Source organism: Rattus rattus, chromosome 12, assembly GCF_011064425.1.
Source record: "Rattus rattus isolate New Zealand chromosome 12, Rrattus_CSIRO_v1, whole genome shotgun sequence".
Taxonomy (NCBI): Eukaryota; Metazoa; Chordata; class Mammalia; order Rodentia; family Muridae; genus Rattus; species Rattus rattus.
Window position 1 is genome coordinate 48,726,076 of NC_046165.1, and position 25,116 is coordinate 48,751,191.

The following is a 25,116-nucleotide window of genomic DNA, read 5'->3' on the forward strand; positions in this document are numbered from 1 at the left end:
GCCATGGAGTGCTCTCCCTCACTGTTAGGGAGGGAGAGTCCCTCACAGACATGCCCGGAGCTTTGTCTTCTAGGTGCCTCTAGATCCTATCCAGCTGACCCTCAGTGTTAACTACCACAACCTTCATCCCACATGACTTAGACTCAGGAAAGACACAGAGAGAAGATGATGAAAACTGACAGAGGAAGAGGAAGGGGGCGGAGGAAGAAGAAGATGAGGAAGAAGAGGAGGAAGAGGAAGAGGAAGAAGAGAAGGAAGAGGAGGAAGAGGAAGAGGAAGAGAGGAGGAAGAGGAGGAAGAGGAGGAGGAGGAAGAGGAGAAGAGGAAGAGGAGGAAGAGGAGGAAGAGGAAGAGGAGGAGGAAGAGGAAGAGGAAGAGGAGGAGGAAGAGGAGGAGGAAGAGGAAGAAGAGGAGGAGGAAGAGGAGGAGGAGGAAGAGGAGGAAGAGGAGGAGAAGAGGAAGAAGAGGAGGAGGAAGAGGAAGGAAGAGGAAGAAGAGGAAGAGGAAGAAGAGGAAGAGGAAGAAGAGGAGGAAGAGGAAGAAGAGGAAGAGGAAGATGAAGAAGAGGAAGGGGGCAGAGGGAGAGAGGAGAGGAGGAGGAAGAAGAGGAAGAAGAAGAGGAAGAAGAAGAAGAAGAAGAAGAAGAAGAAGAAGAAGAAGAAGAAGAAGAAGAAGAAGAAGAAGAAGAAGAAGAATAAGAAGAAGAAGCAGCAGCAGCAGCAGCAGCAGCAGCAGCCATCTTCAAGCCTGAGAGGCACCTGGGACAGAACTTTCCCAGAATTCTCAGAAGGACCAGAGCTGCCAACACCTAGACTTTGGGCATCTAGAATCCAGACCCAAAAGTCATCTTCTGCTGCTTAAGCCAATCCGTGCTACTTTGCTACAGAACTCTATAAACTAATGAAGATTCCATACCAACCTCCCCAACCGAGATCTCTCTCCGAGGCTCTTTTTTTTTTTTTTTTCAAGATCAGATTTCTCTGTGTAGCCTTGACTGTCCTGGAACTCACTCTGTAGACCAGGCTTGCTTTGAGCTCAGAGAGCCGCTTGCCTCTGCCTCCCGAGTTCCGGGATCAAAGGTGTGCGCACCAGCGCCCAGCTTATTCTTGGCTTTAACTGGACTCTATCTGGGTCTCTTACAGCCACTGAGTGCTCGGTGTGGAAGCTTCTGACTTAATCTGCAAGCACACCTTTCTCCTCTTTACTTCCCCAGTCTGTTGACTGTCACTCCATCTTACGCCATGTCCCAAGAAGCAGACATCATCACAGTTCACCTGTACTGCCATTGCTAAGTTGCTTTTCTCCTTGTCCTCAGTTTCTCCCTTGCAACCCACCATCTATAAAGCTACCAGAGTGACCTTTTAAAATGTGACATGGATTCTCAATGTTTCAGGGCCCTCCAATTGGGTCCCCTAAATTATATATAATTGAATATATTATATATACATACTTACATATGTCTATGCACACACATATGTGTGTATAAATTATGTATATATCAAGTCATCCCAGTTATGTTTTTCCAAAGATTCCTTACAGACCCATGTGACTTATAAAATGCTTTTGAGCATGAAAAAGCTCTTAACAGGCATGATATCTAGTAATCACAAGGGAAAATATTTCCTGGTGAGACCAGAGAAAGATGAGAGGTGATCAGTGGGCGGGGAAGACCAAGAAGGATTTGCCAGACTGAAAAAAGACTGAAAAAGACCTTCACAGCACAGCTGTCTGAGAAAGAGCTTGGTTCTTTCCTACACTAAAGGGTGCCTACAGGGCTGGAGAGATGGTTCAGAGGTTAAGAACCCTGGCTGTTCTTCCAGAGGTCCCATGTTTAGTTCCCAGCAACCCCATGGTGGCTCACAACCATGTATAACTCCAGTTCTAGGAGTTCTGACTCCCTCTTCTGGCCTATGTAGTACCAGGCACACACATGGTACATAGACACACATGAAGACAACACACACACACACACACGCACACACACACAGACACACGCACACACACATGCACACACGCACACACACGCACACGCACACGCACATGCACACACTAATAAACACTTTTAAAAAGAAGCTCCTACAAACCAGGAAGGAAAAGACATAGAGCATCATGGTGGGAGAATGGTGGAAAGACACTGGCTGGGTCTCATGGAAAAGATGCACAAGGCTCATGATCAGGGGAAGCGCCCCGTCCTCAGGTAGCCTGAGTTCACACAGCAACCCACCACTATTTCCACTCTGATAGGTGGGTCCCGGTGACGACCCTTGTGGAGGAGCCTTCTCTGTCTCTTGGGAAAAGGAAAATAGACCAACATATTTAAACAGAACTTTGCTTTTTTTGGGGGGGGGGCGTCATAGGGCTTTACAATGTAGCCCAGGCTGACTCAAACTCACAGTCATCTTGCTTCACCCTCTTTCCTCACCCCAGTGCTGGGATTACAGGTGTAGACTATCACATATAGCTGTCATTATCTATCGAGTCAAGGATGTAGATCTCTCTCTCTCTCTCTCTCTCTCTCTCTCTCTCTCTCTCTCTCTCTCGTGTGTGTGTGTGTGTGTGTGTGTGTGTGTGTGTGTGTGTGTGTGTGTGTTATATACTGTATATACTGGAAAAATACCCAATGATAAGGATAGGGTATCAGTTAAATACATGCATAAGATATATAATGAAATACAGATTTCCAAAATATATTATTAAGGGAAAAGTAAGAAATAGACAGAATGTATATTCTGGCCTCATGGTGGCTACTTGTGCTATTGTAGTTACAGAATATTTAATATGTATTAGCATTTCCAGATGTGTCTATAAAGTACACTACATTATAGCTATTTCTGGGAGCTAAGGTGGAGGATTGAAGCTGCCTTTCACTATCTCAGTATTTAAAACTCAGGTGCACAGGGCAGTTTCAAGACTCAAAAATCTAGGCCGAATCAGACTACCTTAGCCAATGAGTAAGTCTGGTTCTGTTTCATGTCCTCTGGTGGCAAAGCCCTGAGGGGGTGAGGGGCTCGATAGGCGATTCCTGCTCAGTTAGCCGTCCCCAGGAATGCTCTGGAAGGATGCAGTGTGTGTCCTGCTATTCCTGAGTCTTATGCAGCTACATAAAGCCATGTCTCCTTCGAGGAAGGGAAGGTAGCTTTTCACCCACTTACTTCAAAGGATCCCTCTTCCTGCTTGTCGAAAGGTTCATTCATGAATGAGTCCCAAAAGGCCCCTTGCTGGAAGCTGTCTGATTCTTTCAATTTGGGAAAGAACATCAAAAGGAAGTGTGTTTGGAGGGAAAAAAACAAACCGGAGAGAGAAAAGAAAACAAAGATAGAGAGATTTATGACCTCATCGTTTAAAATCCAAACCCAAAACAAAACACTCACAGGCAAATACCCCCCCACCCGTGAAGCACCTTCATCAAATTACTAATAAAACAGGCATGGACTAAGTCAATCCAGTGGCTGCTTTAAGGAAGCTGCTGTGGTCCTGGTGTCTGGTGAACGTCAGCTCGACAAAGTGGCGCTCGTATAAAGAAGGTGGAGAACAGGCGGATGGCTGAGGAGTGAGTGGTACTGCCCCTCCACCCCACCCCCTCCACTGTCCCGTGGTGAGACTGGAGACACGTGTTGCAAAACTGCAAAAGCACTTGAGACTTGGTGTGGAGCAGGTATCTGGTGACGGTGAAGCCAACAGAGGAGATGGAGGGTGAGGCTAGCCCTCAGAGTGCTTTGGAGATTGGCAGAGGGACTTTGTACTCTCAAGGGAGATTTAGTCTGAATGGGATTTTATGTCAGAAATTCCAAGACCTGTATCTATCTCCCAGTAGTTCTCTGAAATCTGCTGGTCTCTGAACCTAACTGTCACTGTTGCAAGTCAGGACAGGAGAGGATTCCCAGTCCAAACAGCTCAGGAGGCTCTGCCAGAAACACTGTATACATTTGCATTTAGTGGCAGCCCTAGCCCGGGACTCAGGGGAAGGAGAAGGGCTTCAGGCCTGCAGGGTGATGGGGGTGCGAATTGAATTGTGGAACTGATAATTAGAACTTGGGACTCTCTCCCTCCTCCCGGGAAGATGTGACTCCCAAGGTAGGGCTTGGGGGAAGAGACTCTAATTGGATAATTGGATCCCCAGGGAAATGACAGTGGCTTGTTGCCTCAGTTTCAGGATGTCTTTTAAGATGGGACATCCAGATAGCTCAGGAGACCCAGTAGGGAGGCACAGGACTGGCTTAGTTCATTTAATCCTGTGCCCTTAATATGCGATTGGGGTTCAGAGTAGGGGTGTTGTTCCCGGTGATCTCCACCTGCTGGTTTTGGGTTTAGTAGAAAAAGCCCCACCTCTCCACAGGGTGGCTGACTAGGTCCCTTCTGTCTCAGACCTCATATGCAGACCTATGGTTTGATCTAGACAACCTTGTCAGCTGAGAATTCACGTTTTCCCATTACTTCTTACAGGGGCTCACATGCTGCCAGCACCACTGGGGCACATGTCACAACACGGTCCATGGTACTTATAGTATGATTCTAAAACCACGGTGTGTTCCTACAGTAGTTCTGAAAGGCCATTTAGGAACACCCAGCAAGAACCGCCTGTGGGGTTTCAAGCAAGCACTCGATTTCCTTGTGGTTAACCTCAGAGAGGAAAAGAGACTGAACAAGCACAATAGGAGCCATGAGTCAAGTGGCAAAGGTGAGATGCTCCAAGTCCTGTTGTCACTGCCTCCTGCGGCTGCCAGAGATGGAGTCTGTGCCTGGTTGGGGCCTGACAGCTCAGCAAAACCTCACCGCCAGTGATCCCTTACTTTAACAGGTTTTACCAAATAGTCTGCAGTTATTTGAGGGAGAACGTGAGTGTTCATTGCGAGGAGGAGGAGAGGTGGCATCCTTGAATACAAAGCAGTCCGTGCTCAGCAGAGCTGGGTTCCGTGTGATCACCAAGCTTATTAACACCACTGGGCTCCATGCATAAGTTGGGGGAGCACTGCCCATAAGCAGTGGCCAGGGCTATGACTGGGCTGAATAAGAAGAGCTCTACTTCTGGTTCATGGTTCCTGGGGAGGGTTCCTGTGGCCTCTGCCTCTGTTATGATGAGAACATTATCTGTCCCCTGGAGGGTGGGGACAGGGCTGTACCAGGCCAGGAACAAGAGGTGGATCTGTTTCATAAGACCTGTGCTACCTGCAATGTTACCAGCCCTGCTCACACCCTAGCCCTGCTCACACCCTAGCCCTGCTCACACCCTCGCTCTGCTCACACCCTAGCCCTGCTCACACCCTAGCCCTGCTCACACCCAGCCCTGCTCACACCCCAGCCCTGCTCACACCCTCGCTCTGCTCACACCCTAGCCCTGCTCACACCCTAGCCCTGCTCACACCCTAGCCCTGCTCACACCCTAGCCCTGCTCACACCCTAGCCCTGCTCACACCCTAGCCCTGCTCACACCCCAGCCCTGCTCACACCCTTGCCCTGCTCACACCCCAGCCCTGCTCACACCCCTAGCCCTGCTCACACCCCTAGCCCTGCTCACACCCCTAGCCCTGCTCACACCCCAGCCCTGCTCACACCCCAGCCCTGCTCAGCCCTGCTCACACCCTAGCCCTGCTCACACCCTAGCCCTGCTCACACCCCCTCAGCCCTGCTCACCCTAGCCCTGCTCACACCCCAGCCCTGCTCACACCCTTGCTCTGCTCACACCCCAGCCCTGCTCACACCCTAGCCCTGCTCACTCTGTACCCCTGCTCACACCCCAGCCCTGCTCACACCCTAGCCCTGCTCACACCCTAGCCCTGCTCACACCCTAGCCCTGCTCACACCCTAGCTCTGCTCACACCCTAGCTCTGCGCACACCCTAGCCCTGCTCACTCTGTACCCCTGCTCACACCCCAGCCCTACTCACACCCTTGCTCTGCTCACACCCTAGCCCTTCACCTGTGCCAGGAGGAAAAGAAGGCTCATCTTTACAGTGGCTCAGAGGCAAGGACTGATAGGGGCCAAGGGCTGGGATACAGTTCCCAATAGCACATCCCCTTTGACCCCCGCCCCGTATTTGATTAAAGAAAAATTTCGATTCCATTTTATTTTGATGCATCTCATCTATAGAACTCTTCTTGATAGAACTGAACATTTGAATTTATGATAAACGTTTGAGCCATGTATATCCTCACACAGAGTCAAAACAACGATGCCCATGTTCCACTGAGAGAAACCTTTGCATGGTCAAAGCGTACTCACCTCCTGAGTCATCTCCTTGGCCTACCTGTTCCCTTCTTTCTGAAACCTAGTTGTAGCCAGTGCCTCACTAAGCCCTGAGCATCTCAATCCTGGGCCTGGTTCTTCAGTGGTTCAGAACCATCAACCTGGGTGTTTGATCACTCTGGCTTGCCTTCAGTGCGAATCCCCTTCCCGTGATACCTCCTCAGCCATTTCCACCCAATCACCTTCCCTGCTCTTTGGATGTGATTCCCATCTGTCAAGGCTGTGTTTGCAATTGAGCCCCATCTTTCTCTCATTACAAAATCCCATTGCCAAGGTCCTTACTGCATCCCCTATTCTTACTGCACTGGTCCCCAGTAAGGCTTGTCTGGTTATGTCACCGAAGTTTTTGTTTGACAGCAGATGAGGGGAGGGAGGAGAAAATCAGTGACTAGTCCAGGACCAGCTCTGAGCAATGGGCAGCCCTACCCCGGAGATTATGAACACCCAGACAAAATTCAGATCAGTTTTAACTCTTCCACTCCTCTGTTGGCCTAGGTATGTGGGGCAAAGAGCTAGGCTGGACTGGTCACTGTGACACAAATCCACATGCTGTCCTGAAGTCTGACTACCTGGACTATGAACCAGGAGTCATCGGAAGTAACCGAGAGCCCACTAGAAAGCCGGCACTTTCCAGACCTTGCCATTTAGAATCTGCAGTCAAACAGGATTCCTGTTACTAGGGAAGAATTCTTCCACCGAGGTGTATTTCCAATACAACTGTGTTACACATTGACATTTGAACAGTGTTTCTCCAAAACAACCATGGCAATGGACTCGGACGGAGAAAAGCATCTTTAGTGGCTAGCTAGCTGGAGTAGCAGAGAGGAGGCTGGGATAGATAGTGTGCCAGCATGTGCCCAGGTTTCCCCTTCAGGATCTGGCATTAACTGGATTAGTTAGGAGCCACCACCTGGGGCTCCTTACCAGCCCACAGTACTCTACAAGAATCTCTAAATAATGGCTTAGGTTGACTCTCATTATAACCTTCGTCTCTCTGTTTCAATTGCTGAAATGCTGTGTGTGGATCCTGAGGGAACTGATTTTAAAATCACCTCTTAAGTAGCTGAGGATCAGAGGAGGTAATGGAGGGAGAGACCACACAGGCTGAGAGAAGTTTCTTTGGCCCACAGCAGTGTGGGGTCTGTAGTGTCACTCGCTAAGCATGGGTCCTCTCTCCTCGTTCCTATTTCTTCTTTCTCATTAGGGTTTGGATTGGGTTTTGTTTATTTCAGTATCCTGCTCAGTGCACACAAAATGTCACTAGATAAGCTATTTATAACAATCACTGTCTTCCCACCTGCCTCCACTCATGGGTACGCTTCCTTTCCTTTCAAAACATCCATGCCCCTGCCTCGGATTCAGTGTCTTTCTTTGGTGCTATTCCAGGGATGATGCCTTTGCTGTGGACCTTAACGAGGCTGCCTGACTGAAGGAGGACTTTCATCAGCAGGGCTCCAGCTACTTTTGTGCTTCTTACCTCCTTGTGTCTGGATTAGTAACTTCTACAGTCATTTAAAATCAGCAGTCATTACCTTCCACGTCAGATTTCTGACTGACTACCATGGAGGAGTCTTGATCCAGTCTTGTTTTGGATTTTAAGGATAGCCCTGTGGAAAGATGAGAGTGGGCCATTCATGGCTTTGCAATGGTTCCACGTTTTACATATGGGGTCTGGGGTTCTTGGTACCCAAGGGCTGAGCTGGGGAGGGAGCCGACAGAGGCTGCAGGGTGTGACTGCCTTAACTTGGATCCCCCCTTTTTCTTTTCTGGAGTAAGTCAGTGGTGTCCCCTGGCTGGAGGCCCAGTGGAGAGGAATTTTAACTTTTGCTGTAGGAATTAGAGGGCCAGGTGTCTCTGAGGCTGTGGGACTGCACCATGGGGTACTCTTGCCATCAGAGTAAAAGCCCATCTGCTTTTCTCATGCCAAGAGCTCCCCAGGAGACACACAACAGGCACTGGCTGTCTGGGAGACATCTGCTGAGCTTGCATTTCATGTACTGTGTTTTCCTTGGGCCTTTCCTACGATACGGTTTATGTCCTGAAACTTCTGTTCCCGCTCCTGTTTGGGTTCTGTGCTGGTCTCTCTTCTTATTCCTGAGCAGGTGTGCACACAAGCACACACACTCTGACACATGTACTCTTACACACACTCTTGTATACATACATACTCTCACACACAAATACACATAGCACACACTCTTACACATGAACTCTTACATACAAAACTTTCCTTCTCGATACACACATTCTCTCTCTGTCTCTGTCTCTGTCTCTGTCTCTGTCTCTCTCTCTCTCTCTCTCTCTCTCACACACACACACACACACACACACACACGCACACACGCTCACACGCTCACAACCTATGTTCCATTCTTGGCAGCAGAAGAAGAACAGGCTCATGAGGACAAGAAGGGCACCTGCGGCCCCTTTCCAGGAGGGTTGTGTGTGCATCAGACCCTCTGCTCACATGAGAGGTCTCACACATGTGCACTGACGGCACCTACTAATTTTTTCCAGCTCAAGCCCCAGCATTCCCATAGGTAAAGGATACCAAGCTCAGAAATGTATCTGTCTTGGTTAGGGTTACTATTGCTGTGATGAATCACCATGACCAAGGCATCTTGGGGTGGAAAGGGTATTTGGCTGACAGTTCAATATAGCAGTCCACCATTGAAGGAAGTCAGGACAGGAACTCACACAGGGCAGGAACCTGGAGGCAGGAGCTGATGTAGAGGCCGTGGAAAGTTACTGCTTTCTGCCTTGCTTCTTATGCTTTCTAATAGAACCCAGGGCCACCAGCCCGGGGGTGGCATAGTTCTGTTATTGGTTCATCATCCCACTTCAGCTTCTACCTCTTATTGCTCTGTCTTGTCCCCAAACACTGAGAAGCATTGGGCATTAAAGGCCTGGTGGGATTCGGTGCTACAGGATTATTATATTTGCCTGTGGCTGTTTTGCCAAGAAATGACAACCAACATTAAATGACGGTCCCTGCTAGCTGTATACTGGTTTGTTGAGGGCATTTTACCTTCAACATCTGCCCTAGACTGGCACAAGCTTATCTCCCTGATTCCTTATGATTCCTCCGGTCCCAGAAAGATGGTTGAGCCATTCTTTGTATATTTGGAGATTGTTTTGCCCTGATTAGAAGGCAGCAATTGTTATTCTCTTCTGACTTTTTCAACAACCTTGGTTTCTGCTACTTCTGGTTCAGTTCGTTGTGCTTTTTCTAATCTGAAGATGATTTTCTTTGCCAGTGAAGTAAAAAATGAAATGGTAGCTATAGCACGTGACTCGCTGCTATCCACCAGCGCTGGCAGTGCAGGTGTCTGTCATAACCTTCTTTCTGCTCTAGTTACATTGTAACAGGAGAGACAGCTTAGTGGTTCACAGCAGTTGCTGCTCCGGCAGAGGACCTGGATTTGGTTTGCAGCACCCATACCAGGTGGCTCACAACTGCTTAAAACTGCAGTTGTAGGGGATCCAATGCCCTCTTCTGGCTTCTATGGGTACTGCACACATGGTGCACATATAGACAGGGAGGTCTATAAATAAAGTAGCCACTATTTTTTATTTCTATTATTACTGTTGTTATTAGACAGGAATATTTATCTTGGGACTCAGTTTTTCTGACCACATTCTTAAAGTTTAGAATCATCTATTTTTCTCCATTCATGCTTTGGAATTTACTCCTCCTCCTCTTCCTCCTCCTCCTCTTCTTTTCTCCTTCCTTCTCCTTCTCCAAATCCTTCTTCTCCTCCCCTCCTCCCCCTCCTCTTCCTGTCCCTTCTCCTCCTCCTCCTCCTCGTCCTTCTCCTCCACCTCTGTACTTGAGTCTTTGGAATCCCAGATCAGTGCCTTGGGATGTGACTTGGAGTACTTTCTTTTTTTTTTTTTTTTTCCGGGGCTGGGGACCGAACCCAGGACCTTGCACTTCCTAGGCAAGTGCTCTACCACTGAGCCAAATCCCCAACCCTTTTGGAGTACTTTCAGGATGCTCAAGTCACTGGGTTTCAATTTCGGCACTAAAACCAAAATCCAAGCTCATGCCTACTGAAGCACACACTGTGCAAACACACACCGGGTTACACTCTGGGGACTTCTTTTTTTTTTTTTTTGCCTTTACATGGAGGCTTTATTGTTAATCATTTACCTTATAGTCTCAGAAAGAACAGATTAGCTCAGTCCAACATGATTTGCAGTTGGTAAAATCTAGTGAAGCAAGTGCTCTGATTGCTCTGATTTAATTTGGGGGCTTTTAATACTTAGCCGTCTAACACTCTGAACATAATCCAGAACAATGCGTCATCCCTCCTTGTCACTTTAATACCACACCTACCGCCCTTCATTTCGGAAGCATCTTCATTAAATATGATTCCGGAGGACAGGTTCCTTGGAGCATATAGCCATGAGGACAGTGCACAAAAGAAAACTGAAAATAAAACTCTGTATGATAATTTACTAATCTAAGGAAACAAAACCTTCCAATATATTAAGAAATAAATCCAGTTACAAATGCACTAGTAGGTCTGTGTGGAGGCTCCGGCGGAGTAACTGAGAACAGCCAGTTATTTACAAGATACACAGGCAGGAAGGGTGCACCTAGCCCAGCAAGGTCTCAGAAGCCAAAAGTGTTCTCTCCGCTGTAGGCCACAGACAAGAATCCGTCTTCATCTTTTTCCTTCTCGTAAAGCTGTCCCATAGTTAGGCTGGACTGTGGGACTGTCTTGTCCACAAACAAGAAGATGGCCTTCTCAGAAGGAAGCTGGATCCTTTTCCTGATGATCCACATGAACTGAACCACAGTGATGTCAGATGGGACCAAGTACTTCCTCTTGTCAATGTCAACAATCTGAGAGCCGGAGACTTTTTCCACGATCACCGGAACCCGGTCGGGGTATTTCGCTCTGATCTTCGCAGATTCCATGCATCTGTGTTCCAGCGAGTGGTCCTCCTTAAACATCCACTTCATGGCGGCGGGAATCGACGGAGCCGGCTCTTTGAGCCGCAGACTTCGGCGAAGCGACCACAACAACAACGGAGGCGGCAGCGACGACTCTCTGGGGACTTTTCTAACCCTGGCCACATCCCTCTTGCCAGGTGACTTGGAGAATCACTTGTCCACATTTTAAAACATGGTGCTTTTTGTTATATATGATTCTGTTTCTTCAGAGTAAGATGTGCTCTTTTACCAGCACAATCTAATCTTGAATCAGGAGTGGGGTTCAATCATATTGTCAGAAGCATTTAACCAACATGTACAGTTGCCAGCTACGTGCCAGCCACCAAACTTGATTTCCCTGAGCACAGATGTAAGGTTAGGATTTCTGGCCTCCTTTGTTTATGACCTGCCACACAGATGGTCTCCTAGGGCTGTAAATAGTCTTTCTGGTCCTCCCCTCTGACCACGAATCATTTCCTGCTCTTTTGTATTCTTCTATGTCAGAGTTGCCAGTCTCTGGGAATGCTAGTTTCAAGGGTTTATCTGGGTAGTTTTGTGAGTGAAATCTGTGCCATCTGAGGCACTGTTTTTGACCTGTGGGTACTGAACAATCTCATAACAAAGAGTTCCTCAGATATGAGAGCCTTGGTCCCATGAGATTCATCCTGAGCTAAATAAAGGTCTTCAGGTCTCCCCTAGCTATGTTGCTAAGTCTTCCAGGGTCTGTGTTAACAATGGAGACTTCAAGTCATCGCATGCAAGGGTTTGATAAGGGCTAGGAATCAGCATCTTTGCTGGGCTGGTGTGGACGACACTCAGTCCTTTACCTGAGTCTCATTCCCACCTCCCGCTGCTGGCCGTCAGTCCTGAGCCCTCAGCGCTGTGGTCTTCTTCTGCCACTTGCCATATTTCTGCACTAAATGGAAGGTGCTTTCTCCCTAGAGAGCAGATCCTTTTAAGGAATGCTCCTCTGTAGGAATCTTCAGTAAAGTGTGGCGCGGTGACAGGGATCCTTCTCTTCAGTGTTCCTCTCTTCCCTCCTGGTCTTGAGCTTCCCCACCATCCTGGACCTGTGCTTCTGTCCCTCACCTGCATCCTCACACAGCCCCTTTGGGGATGGCTTTCCTCTTTTCCTCTAGCCTGCGATGCCATGGGCCTGAAGGTGGGCATGTCTGCATCATGTGGGACTTTGTACACACACTATGATGAGGCTGGGGATGGGAAGTCATTTGAAATCATTTCACTGGATGGTGTAGCAGGAGGCACAGTGGGCTTGCCTCGAAGCTTTCCCCATCCGTTAGCCTGGTCACATGATCTTGATTCCCTGACCTAAGAGGCTGCCCTCCGGAAGGATAGCTCCCCTCAGTCAGCTTGGCTTTTTAGGACACAGTATGTTCCTGGTACTTGGCAGCACACCAGGCCCCGCGTGATGCTAAATCTCCCAGCCCTGGTCCCACTTGCTCCATCCATTGACTGTACAATCACGTGCCTGCTCCCATCGGCACCCTCCAGAAGGATTGTAGTCCACAGGCAGAAGAGGAAAGAAAATCCTCCTGCTTCAGCCTCTGCTGCGATAACTAATGGGTTATCCTAAGGTTTGCTGGGATGCGCTGACAGGAGACAGCTAAATAGAACTGATAGAGAAACATACGGTGCTTAGAGCCACCCACCACACGTTATCACGTTTCCATACCCTTTCCATGAGGTAGGGGCCAGGGGGTCAGGATCAGAAATACAGGTTTCATAGGAACAGTATGTGACGTTTCAGGGTGTCCACAGGCTCATAGAATACACACTGACCTGGGGCAAAGTCCCCTGGGTGTGCAGCACCGACAAAGAATGGCAAGTGGTTCTTTTTGGAATGCTGGGTGGGACCAAAATAGAAGACAAGAGCAACATAACAAAAGCCCGCTGAGGCCTGTTGACAGACAGTAGTCCCTTTTCCTGCAGTATAAGTTTGGTAACTGAAAACACAGAGGAAGTATGAGAGGTCATTAGTGTCTTCTCTGGTAGGCACAGAACGTTTCCAGTCCTTACTGCCACCTAGGGTCCTTTGATTTAGAACCTTAAGTGAGTCCACAGTCCCTGAACTCATTCATGCCCCCCCCGCCCCCCAGTAACGGCAGGACTTTGGCTGTGTTGTCTTGGAGCCTGGCTTGGAGGCTGCGGCATAGTCTGCACCCGTGGCTCTGGCGGCTGATGTCATAGCATTTGACCAGTGTGTTATTTGCTATTGGATGCTCAACTCATCATAAATGTTTCCTCCTCAGTTGATGGCTTTAGTCCTTGGGAAGGTGCAGAGCTGCAGACCACGCCCACCCACCTCAGAGGTGCACAACGCTCACAGCATGAATGTGGACGCAGCAGCAGTATTCGTTAAGCACGAATTGTAAAATGATTGAGAATGAAGAACACAGCAGTCTTTGCATGCTCTTTCTGGTGTGTGTCCACAATAGCATGGTCAGGCCTTGGGTCTTTTCTTCCCACACCCAGCCTCTTTATCCCCTTCTCTCCCATATTCTTTCAAGCTTAATGTTGACACTTCTTAGACAGTTAGCGAGTCCCTTTAGAGTCTTGCTTATGAATATTTAGATAAAGGTTCAGCTTTCCCTGCAGATGTCAAAGAGCCCACGATGGTCCCATCTCCCCGGAATCAGAGAGCCTGGGACCTCCCTCCCATCTGTGGCTTCTGTGGACCTGTTTCTCTATGTCTGCACCATCCATTGAAGGGGTTTTGCTCCTAATTTTGTTTAGCCAACATGCAGCCACAAAATTTAGCAGGCATGGGTTGGGGCAGGGAGGTGAAGTAACAGGGAATCCAATTCACTGCTGTCATGATTAAAGGTGGGAACTAAATCTGAGATTCAGCCATGGGTCAATACCACCAAGGCCGCCTTTGGTGATTAACAATGGTAAGAAAAGTTTCAGTTTTCCATCCCTAGGACCAGAGAGAAGGGCCTTGATCTTTCTCAGTCAGGTAGAGTTGAGACCCTTGATGGCACCTCTCTGAAATCCCTTCTGTATATCTTATTGCATGGTGGCTTTGCCTGGATTTGAGATGGAGCTTCAACTGTATGCCAAGACAGTGTGAGGTGGCCTGAGGCTTGTTCACTCTTCTCCACAGATAATTACCCAGACTCGCTCTAGTGCCTCAAAGAGCCATGCACATCCTGTGGAGGGGATGCCTTTGCCCCGAGGGGATATTGCTTGTTTTCATGTAGCAAAGGACAGGAAGACTAACAAGGGTCAGAGGAGACAAGAAGGCAGTACCTATCGGGCAGATACTCTGGGCAGGCCTGGGATGTGAGGTGGTGGGTGACAGGGAGGCCAGGCAGTTCATCTCTTACCCAAATATGTTTGACTCGACTGTCTATCACCCAGGACTGTGTCCTCAGTATGGGAGACTGTACTCAAGCCTTAGTCTTGGACATGTACACAGTACACGCACACTCAATGCACCCATGCAGGCACACATGCACAGACACACAAGATCATATCCTCAGACGTGAGAGCCTGGCCAGAGGGTCCTGGTAGAGTGTAATCTCCCTTACCCGACTTGCTTTTGTAGGCCCATTCTGTCTGACTGCTCTGATCTCTTAGGGAGACAGAATATCCTGGGAAACTGTAGTAAGAAGATGTGGAAAGCTTCAGTTCGTGTGATGAGCTGGACGAAGAAGTCACATGTGTTTCTTCAGAGGCACTTTGAAGTGGGCTCCTGTCAAAGGGGAGCAAAGGGTTAATTTCCATGCAGAAGTCATGGGTCCCAGATGTATGGCACTGTGGGGTTGGGAAGACAGGAGCTGTTCTTCTCCCATAGACCCCTGCCTGTCCCAGGTGGCAGAAGCCAGAAGACAAGGAGACACCAGCTTGTGGATCACAGAGAATGGACCTGTGTGTGGCCCTCCATGTTGCCAGCTGCTGTTTTACTAAAATCTGAAAGGATCTGCGGATGCCTTCCCTGACGGCAGAATATTCTAGAACCCATCAGTCCTGGTTCAGAACCCTGTTCATAATCTCTAGAGGCTTCTCCTGACTCAGTCATTCTAGGAATGTGAAAACTACAGAAGTACATGTCACAGTAATTTAGACTCAAGTGTGGAGGTGTCTCTCTATAGGTGGCCTGCTGGTGTCACATGTGTTCTGAAGGGTTGTAGATGTGGGGTGTTAGGAATGAAGTGTGGACTCGACACAGCTTTGGGTCCAGAAGGAACGTTTCAAGTACTGGGTCCTTTCTTAGTAATCTCTGGATTCTCACTGGGTACAGCCAACAATTCAAAGGAATCAAAGGGAGTGCCCACCCTGAAATTGTTTTATACCCACTGGCTGCGTGGCAGAGACAGGACCAAAGAGAAATGTCCAGCAGATATTGGGGTGGTGGTTATGTCTGGTCAATAATTAGGGTACTTTTATGAGGGACTCAGGCCAAATGACATGAATGCCCCCTCCCCCAGGCTGCTCTGGTCCTCAGGGTTCTCTCTAGGGCCCCAGGGAGTTGAACAAGTCCTCAATGAAATGTGGATAAAGATGGGGTGGGTGTGTGCTCTTTAAACCTAATGCCCTCATGACTTGTGTTCTAGGCCTGCTAAGTGTCTACCTAGTGGCCCGTGAGGAACAGAATGGAGAAGACCCTTTGTACTTGACAAACCTGTCCAGTGTGTGGAGTACTTCCCCTGGGGTAATGACTATCTCATTTTCTCCCTACACTTGGGAGGTGGAAATGCCACCAGGTAAAGAGTCAAAGCAGTTGCTCTGTAGTTCCTGGCTGTCTGTGAGTCATATTTGACTGTCTGTCTGTCAGTTCCCTTGTAGCTGATCCCCAAGCAAATTAAGGAGTGACTAATAAGAAAGTGCCTTTGACATCCCACTCTATGTGTGTGTGTGTGTGTGTGTGTGTGTGTGTGTGTGTGTGTGTGTGTTTCACATCAAATCCATCATTCCCAGCCCCTAGAGGTGTGGAATATAGGCCAGAGGGGCCAGTGCAGAGTAGAACTTGTGGACTGCCTTGCCAATAGCAGCCCACTGCTCTAACATATAACTTGTACTAAAGCAGCCGTCACACCCCCACCTCTTACTACCACCAAACTGGCCTTGTGAGTTTTCTACATCTTAGGCCCATTCACATCATCAGTAGAGAAAGGTGGGCCCCTGCAAGTACACTTGTGGGGAGATTATGGGTACATGGCACAAAGACAAGGATAGCATGCTGGGGAATCTGGGTACCTCTCTACTGGTTTCTTTAGAGCTGGGTACATAGATGGATGTGCTTAATGACCCTAGATCATTAAGTTTGAAGAGCATCTTATCTATTTTTTATTGAAGTCATGTTCAATACCCCAGGGCTCTACAGAGAATCCTGAGGACCAGAGAGGCCTGGAGGAGGAATGCTTAGGTGTCCATATGTTATTGTGCTGATGTTTTATTTCTGCCATCTAGGTAGGGCACATCAGTCATGGTTGCAGTACTTCAGTTACTATTTACTGTAAGCCTTGGGGATATGCTCGAGCTGGTGTTTCCCCTGTATAAATTGCTCCTTCCCATTGGCCATTCCCCTCTTCTGTGCACAGAGAGCATTGCTTGTTAGCCCTTTGCTGACTGCTTCTTGTTACTGCCTGTCCCTAACCTAGGCTTTCACCAAAACTCAGATGGCCCTGCTCTTTCATTGCTGGACATCCTTGGCACCCAGACACCTGACTTTGGAATATCCCCTGGGAGTGACAGGTAACACAAGTGGGCACTGTGGTAACTTTCAGGTGCTCCTTACTCAATACCCTTCATAGGGACTTGCTCCCCTTTCCACCTCTCCCCATCTTTCAGTTTCCACCTGGCTTCTCCCAAAATATTATTATTACCTTGCATTAACATCGAGTGGGGTTGATATTGTGTCTTCTATCCTGAATTCTATTGTGGTGGTGGTGGGGGAGAAGAACAGAAAGGCATTATCCATCCCTACAAAGCAATTGTCTTTGCATTAAAAATATCTTGGTAAGTCTCTGATGGTGAGGATGAGAGGGCCTGGGTTATACAAGTTTCCCACTTCTGCTTTACTTCAGTGTTCTCTCTGAATGGTTTTCTTTAAACAGGGGATTTAAACTGGAGAGAACTCAAGCAAGTGAGGATCCGGGTTTGCTTCGTTAATGTTAGATACTCACAAAGGTACCAGATGGAGCAGGGGTTCTGGGTATTTAAGATCAGGAAGTTTTCTTCCTTTTCCCCCTCTTTTCTTTTAGATACAGGGTCTCTCTACATAGCCCTGGCTGTCCTGGAACTCACAATGTAGACCAGGCTAGCCTCAAACTCACAGAGGTCTGTCTGCCTCTGCCTCCAGAGTCCTGCGATTCAATGTATGCAATAGAATTCTAATCATTTGGGTCACTTAACCGTCTGATTGTATTTAATGATATGACATCAAGAACTTCAAATACAGTTGTCATCAACTCAAGAGATAAAGAATTCTTGGATCCCAGCATGGTACCCAGGGGCATCTCCGATGTTGACTTGCTCCTGCATACATGTCTCCCAGGGCTTCTTCCCTGCCTCATGCCCTTCCCTTCTCTTGTCTTTTGTCATATCCATTTCACAAAGCAGAAAATTGTGGCCGTGGAAGAAATGTCATGTATACATGATTACAGCTAACCTTCCCATGGGTTCAAAATACCATGATGCACCCTGTGAGAGCCCAAGACAAGAGATTAAGGACTTGTCTAAGTTCATGTGACTTGTGAGAGAGAACTGGGATTCAGACCTAAGAAGTCAAGGCACGAAGAAAGATCATCTTGAGGGCAGTCTCCTGTTTACTACTGATAGACAAATAGCATCAGGTTTCATCTTCACTACCCGACTCCATGGGAGACATTACTAGCTGATAACAGATTCTCTCCTGAGGTGCCCTGATAGGGCTCCTGATCCTCCTCAATCAAGATAGTGACCTGCCTCTAACTCCTAGTAGTTAACCTAGTAATTAACCTATCAGAATGAGAGGTGGCAGTTCGTATGTTCTTTCTTTCTTTTTTTTTTTTTAAAGAACTTTACTGATAAGTGAGCTTTTTTTTTTTTTTTTTTCAGAGCTGGGGACCGAACCCAGGGCCTTGCCCTTGCTAGGCAAGCGCTCTACCACTGAGCTAAATCCCCAACCCCATTCGTATGTTCTTTCTAAGGTTCTTTTTATAAATGCCAGTTAATTTACTAAAAATAAGTGTGTGTGCGTGTGCACATGTGCACATATATGTGTGAGGGTGTACATGTGTGTATACAAATGCCTTTATAAAATAAATCCAGTTGATTCAATTTGCTGCATAACTGCTATAAGTCAGGAAGGCATTCTTGTTCAATACTGTGCTCCACACTAGTTATATCCAAGATATTTGGAGAATATTCTACATTAACAGCCTTGATATAAATTCTTAAAAAAAACCAAAAAACAAAGAGTTCTCTGGTTAACCCCCTACCCCCATAACCTGTTTTACACACTCTAGTGTGCTATTGGAGTTTGCCCAGCCCAGGAAGCTCTTCTCTGTGCCTTTAAAACTGGTCCAACATCTCCCTGCAGGGTTTTCAGTGCTTTTTCAATTTTTGCTAGCAGGTCGTTTATTTTCAAAGCCTGTGCTTTATACACAGTTCCATTCGCCTGACAGCATTGTATTTGTCCTACTCTAGTGGGTAATATATTTACAGAGATCCAGCTCACCGAGGGGACATGCTAAGAATGCTTGATCCATACTGTGCCGAAGAAAAGCACGAGTTGCTATTTCTCAGTATTAGCATTGCACTTGGTATTTGGACAGCGGAGCTGTTAGAATCCCTCGAGGGAGCAGCATGGTAGAGGCACACTGAAAAGAATTTCCTGGCCATAGAGCAGTCAGTTCTGCAATGCCCAACTTCCACAAGGGGAGTAGGAATCAAGAATGCTATATCTGAAGAGAGCCTGGAGAATGTGAAGATAAAGGCCGAGGCTAACAAAACTGGTCCCAGAAATATAGTTTAGTTCTTAATTCAGGTCTACAGCAAGAGACTGCAAATGACTGGGGATTTTAATTTCTGTACCTGATCGGATATGGTCATGCAGTCAGGACATCCTGGGAAGATGCCACGTGAATCTCTGTGCCAGGACACATTAGCCAGAGCCAGCAAATAACACAGAGGCTGCCATTGCCAGACTAAAACCCAAGTCAGGGCTATGCTGACAATCCCAGGAATGGGGCTGTAGAAAAGCATCAGTGCTTGCCGAGAGCCAGCACTCAGCACTGTACCGAGAATGTCCCTTCTCGGGCTGAGTCTGGGAAGCCGAGTCTGGTGGCCCAGTGTCAGGTTGTAGGTCTGTGTTCTAGGAAACACTCATCTGAGGATGGCCTTGAATCTCTAGTTCACCAGCATACACCACCACATCCAGTGTATGTGGTGTAAGGGCCTCATAGGTGCTAACAAGCACTCTGCCAAGTGAGCTACTTCCCAGTCTCAAAGGGCTGATTATAAAAGTAACACCAAACAAACGGTGGTGAGTACACCCGGAATCCCGGCACTCAGAAGGCCTAGGCATCAGAATGCCCTCGAGTCAAGGCCAGGCTGAGTTATATAGAAAATACCACACTCACCAGGGCTAGGCAGACCCTGTCAACAAAGCAAAATGAGACGAAAATGAAGCACTAAAACTGGAAGCAACAAATGATCAACAATTGAATAGCAATAGTGTGGTCTAGCCTGGGGTGCCTGTGCATGCGTGCGAGGGGGCAGTAGAGAGAGGATGGTTAGTGGGCACACGTGCACAAGTGGAGTGACCTTGAATGCTCTGTAGAAAAGTAAGATAGCTGCAGTGGACAGGGATTAGCTGAATATTTCAAAACAGCTGACAGAGGATTTGGAATGTTCCCACTGTAAGGAAGAGTCACATGTATGAAGGCAGATTTCCCTGCTTCTGCATCTGATCATTGCATGCTGGCTAAGCACACACTCAGTAATGTGTTCAACTGTTATGCCAATTAAAATGAAAAATATTAAAAAGAAAGCCCAATGCATTGAATTTATAAAATGTAGAGTCATTTTGTGAAACACATAATATTTGTATGAAACCACAAGGCAGAAATGCATAAGTAAGTATACCTTAAAAGCAAGGTGCAAGCGCTGTAGAAAAAACACAGTTCTTTCCTAAAAGGTGAAATTTGTCAACCTGGTAACAGCACAGGACCAAAATCTTTTGAGTAAATTGTGTGTGCCCGATTCGCCTGTATAGGTGCACATGTACATATAAGTCTGAGAAAAATAGAACCAAAGTATGAAAATGGTCGTCATCCTTGGTGGTAATTTTTGCTTCTTTTATTTCATTGTGCACACACGTTCACGTGTGGGTGGGGTCTGAGGAGCAGCCTTGAGTGTCGTCCTTACGAAACCCCTTCTGTTTTCCTATATCATATATGGTTTCTAAAACACCCTTGAGAAAGCTTCATTCCTCATTCAAAAAGGGAACTGTTGTTGTTATAGCAGAGGGATCAGGACGGGGTACTATTTAGCTGGTGGATGCTTTCAGAACATGTGCATACACTGAGAGTTCTGGTGTGGGCTGTAACTCCAGCACTCTTGAGGCAGGGGCAGCAGTTGTTCAAAGTCATCCTGGGCTACAGGGTGAATTTGAGGCCATTGGGGTAAATGAAACCCTGTCTCAACACATAAATGAACAAAAGAACAGATGGAAAACAAACCAAACAGGCACTCCACGCTGTTGAAGTCTCTCTGACTGCTCTGTCTATTCAGGGCACCCTACTCTAGACATTCTGAACAGAATTTGGTCTTAAGGGCATCCTCTCTGTCAGCATGGTGGGCAGGGTAGTCAGTGAGCGAACAGAGGTTTCTTCCTGCCTCTCATCCTTGCTGTTCCAGCCCGAGTACCCAGGGAGCCAGAGCTATGACCCTCCTCCACCCGACACACTGCCAAATGCTCTGTGTCACAAAACCACTCTCTCTTCCAGATGCCTCTCTAGACACCCTTTCCAGGTGGGCACCCTCTTCCACATGTTTCTCCAGATACCTCTTCCCTGCAGATACTCACCCTTTTCCAGATGCTTCTGAAGACATCCTTCCCTGCAGATACTCACCCTTTTCCAGATGCTTCTGAAGACATCCTTCCCTGCAGATACTCACCCTTTTCCAGATGCTTCTGAAGCTTTTTGTCTTTTAGATGTGCAGTGTCTTCCACATGTGCTGCTTGAAGCAGATACTTTTCCCTTTGCAATAATGTTTCCTTATCCAAAAACTCATCCTCCTTCAGGTACTCCTCTTCCAGGTACTCCTCCTCCTCCTCCAGAAATTCCTCATCCTCAAGGTCTAGAAGCTCTAAGTCATCCATAGACCCCGTAGACTCATCCTCAGACAGAGAATCATCCTGTGAACTCCCATCTTGTGATTTGCCATCCTCTACTAAGGAAGGAGTCAGGATGGAGTCCTGGGAAGCCTCAGGAGGGTCAAGACGTGAGGGTCCTGGTGGCAAATTACCAGACATGACAGAGAAGCCTGTGCAGATGAGTCCTTTCAGTAGCTCGTAATGTTAATTTATTATCCTGGCAGTCGAGAAAGGAATAAAACACCATTAGTAAGTACAAGCCCACCAAGTAGGATGGAAACTGGTCTTGTTCACTCGTTTCCTTTAATAGTCTCTGGAAGCCCTTTGTGTGTACATATCAGTCCTGACATGTAACATGAGGGCCTGCCTGTGCCCCAAATAGAAGGACCAAAGCCCCCCCCCCCCAGGCTGGTGGAGTCTACACATAGTACAACATGAAGTGAGCAGGCTGGAAAGAGAAGGCATGGCCAGGGATTGCTGACATGATCACTTGGAGAACCTTCGTAGTTCTTTGTTGCGAAATACTTACTGCCACAACAAACACAATAGATTATGTTTTAGGAGCTTGAAATCTGGAAGGGAAAAGGAACTGGGCAAGCCGATGTCTCCACAGTGACAAGGATGGAACAGAGGCAGGGACTGGGGTCTCCAGTAAGTTAGGGCCCCTGTGGTTAAGGTCCTGAGGCATATTCTCAGGAGTGACAGCTGTGCAAAGCACTGGCTCCTGCTAGCTTGTGGGACAGTTCCTTATGCTTTTGTCCTGGTTGCTGTGGAACTGTGAGCACTGTGACTTCCCCGCAGGAAGCCTGTGACATTGAGCCTGTTTTTGCCTCGGCCCTCTGTACTTTTACTGAGTGACTGTTTGCTGTGTTAGCTGGCTTTCAATGCCCATCTTTCCAATGGTGCGAACCTCTTTAAGTAGGCTTGAATTGTGGACTGCATGGGAAGGATTTCCCTCCCTCGGCTTCCTACCTTTGGATGCATGTGGCCTGCAGCTTCAAGCTCCTGTAGCTGTGGCTTCCCCTGCTCTGATGGAAAATAATATCCTAATAAATATCCTAATAAATAATATCCTAATAAAAGCAGCTTACGGAAGGAAGGATGGACTTTGGGCTCCTAGTTTCTGTAGGTTGCTTTTGGTTAAGGTAATTTTTTTCTTACAGCAACAGGAAAAGAAACTAATACAGAAGGTCTCATGGGTGGCTTAATACCTGGTGGTAGTAGGAGTAACTATATATATATATATATAGGGTAGACAGGGGCAACTAGTACTACAGAGAGATGACAGAGAGATGACAATGGCTGTAAAAGTAAAGGGAGGCTTTGAAACTCATTAAGAGTTTTGTGGCTGGGCATGGTGGTTCATGCCTTTAATCCTAGCTCTTGGGAGGCAGAAGCATGTGGATCTCTGTGAGTCTGAGGCCACCATGGTCTACAGGGTGAGTTCTAGGACAGCTAGTGTTATGTAGAGAGAACCTGTCTCGAAAAGTCAAGCAAACAAATAAACAAAAAGAATTTTATGTGAGCCAGCTAGTAATTCAATTCCAAATGGTCAGCCCTGAAACTACACGAAAGGAACATTAAACAGAGTAAGCAGGTTGTACTTATGTATTTGGGAATAAATATGAATTTATATGAAAACATATGTATATAGTCACAACAATTAGTGAGCTACGAGTTTGGAAGAGAACAAAGAGGGGGATGTGACCGAGTTTGGAGGAAGAAAACAGAAGGTTCCACTCTCGCTCCTTATGCCTCCAGCCATACCCGTGGATGGTGAGAGCAATTAGAAATAAGAGTCCTTATTTGACCAAACTTTACTTAGGTTCCAGGACTTTCTTTAGGTTCATCCATGCCTGCTCTTCTAAAATTTAACTGTAGCAAGAATGTTAAGAGGTGGTCTGGTGCCACTGTGTATTCAAATGCTAAATACTGGCCCCCAAGATCTGGATCCTCACAGGGCACACAAAGTAATGCTATGTAAACCTTGCTTCCCAATTTAAAGCCATTGGTTTAATAAAAGTGGCTACAGCCAATTACTGGGGAGAATAGAAGTGGCGGGGCTTCAGTTACCAGGCTGGGGGTTGCTAGTAGGGACCACCAGGAGAGAGAGGAGGAGGAGAGAGCTGGAGGGAGTGAAATGACCCCTGAGGACAGAGTGATGGAGCAGAAATAACCCTGGTGAGACTCAAACAGCAAGTAACAAGCAACATATGACTGGGATGTAAGTTAGAATAGCTCACCCAATCTAGGCTTACAGCTTGTAAGTAAAACACCAGAATTCTGTGTCTTTTATTTAGGCTATAGCTGGAATCAATAATTCATTTACACAAGAGCTCTGCAAGGGTCTCCACTCTTGAGATCCCGTCATCACTAATATCAAGTTGGAGTCCTCGACCTCCATCTTTCCAGGTCACATCTAATCTTCAGCAAGAACCATGCCAAATCAATTTCAAAATAATCCTCTCACACCTAGTGTTTAACTTTCCACCCATCTGTATGCCATCCTGATGTTAGACTCCCTGTTCTGCCTGCTCCACGGCAGTGGGTTTCCACCATCATTTACTGTATGTTGAACTGAGCCCAGGTCCACCCTGAGGTCCCTTACTCTTACTGTGATTTTTCTACATAAAAATCCATGTTTACTGCTTCCGTGCCAACTTGGTTTTGGGTTTGTGTTTTTGACGGTGGGACTATCCAGCCTGATGGGTTAAGAGCTCACGAACATAGGCTCATGAAATGCTTGTCTTTCAGATTTCTTTCTAGCTGCTTAAGAAATCAAAATCAGCTGGGCTCCTGGACTGACCAGATTGCTTTTATCAACAACATGCCACCACTCAGGGTTCTTAAAGTCTTTTCTTTCCACTCCCCTACTTGCCTAACCATTTGGGGGAAAATGAAAGGAAGAAAGAAAGGAAGAAAGGAAGGAAGGAAGGAAGGAAGGAAGAGAGAGAGACAGGAAGAAAGAAAGAAAGAAAGAAAGAAAAAGAAAGGAACAAAGAAAGAAAGGAAGGAAGGAAGGGAGAAAGAGAGACAGAAAGAAAGAAAGAAAGAAAGAAAGAAAGAAAGAAAGAAAGAAAGAAAGGAAGGAAGGAAGGAAGGAAGGGAAAAGGGATCCAGCCAGCTGCATTCTTATTTCACAGGCCAGGAAGGAAATTATTCTCTTTTTTTTTTCTTTTTTTTTTTTTTGGGGCTGGGGACCGAACCCAGGGCCTTGCACTTCCTAGGCAAGCGCTCAAGCACTGAGCTAAATCCCCAACCCAGGAAATTATTCTCAACACCTCACTCTAGTTATCTTAGAAATGTACAATAAGAGCCCACAGCAGATCTGAATCAAAACAGCAGCCTGATACTTGGTGTCTGAGGCAACCTGTGGCTCTGACAGACTGACAGACTGTGGCTCTGACAGACTGACAGACTGAGGGTTAGTGCCTGTAGCTACAGTAGGACCAGCAACTTCATAATGGGTGGTTGTAGTTTGTTGGTAGCTAAACCAACTTTCGCAAGATGTCAGCATTCATCCAACCAGCTAGCAGTTTTTATTCAGTTTCGATAGTGGTTTCCTAAAAGTTGGAGCAAATATTTACAGTTTTAGAACGGACAG

The 25,116-nt window shown here is 47.2% G+C and overlaps 2 protein-coding genes across 2 annotated transcripts in view; both read right to left on the bottom strand.

Annotated features, from left to right (window-relative positions):
• Erich6b (glutamate rich 6B) overlaps nucleotides 1–21,671 on the bottom strand; it is a 38,358-nt gene extending 16,687 nt beyond the window's left edge. The window contains exons 1-5 of the mRNA XM_032917370.1: nucleotides 21,314–21,671; nucleotides 17,035–17,083; nucleotides 14,737–14,900; nucleotides 7,776–7,850; nucleotides 3,153–3,229 (exon numbers count right to left, since the gene is read on the bottom strand). Coding sequence (XP_032773261.1) covers nucleotides 3,153–3,229; nucleotides 7,776–7,850; nucleotides 14,737–14,900; nucleotides 17,035–17,083; nucleotides 21,314–21,671 — 723 coding nt within the window. The remainder of the gene's footprint in view (nucleotides 1–3,152; nucleotides 3,230–7,775; nucleotides 7,851–14,736; nucleotides 14,901–17,034; nucleotides 17,084–21,313) is intronic.
• On the bottom strand, nucleotides 10,683–11,295 carry LOC116913687 (gamma-aminobutyric acid receptor-associated protein-like 2). Its single transcript, XM_032917978.1, has one exon. The coding sequence runs from the start codon at nucleotides 11,213–11,215 to the stop codon at nucleotides 10,862–10,864; it is 354 nt and encodes a 117-aa protein (XP_032773869.1). The 5' UTR covers nucleotides 11,216–11,295; the 3' UTR covers nucleotides 10,683–10,861.
• Nucleotides 21,672–25,116: the final 3,445 nt, after the last annotated feature.

Bases quoted from the DNA above. Each gene is read 5' to 3' on its own strand.
- LOC116913687 (XM_032917978.1), bottom strand. From the start codon at position 11,215: ATGAAGTGGATGTTTAAGGAGGACCACTCGCTGGAACACAGATGCATG.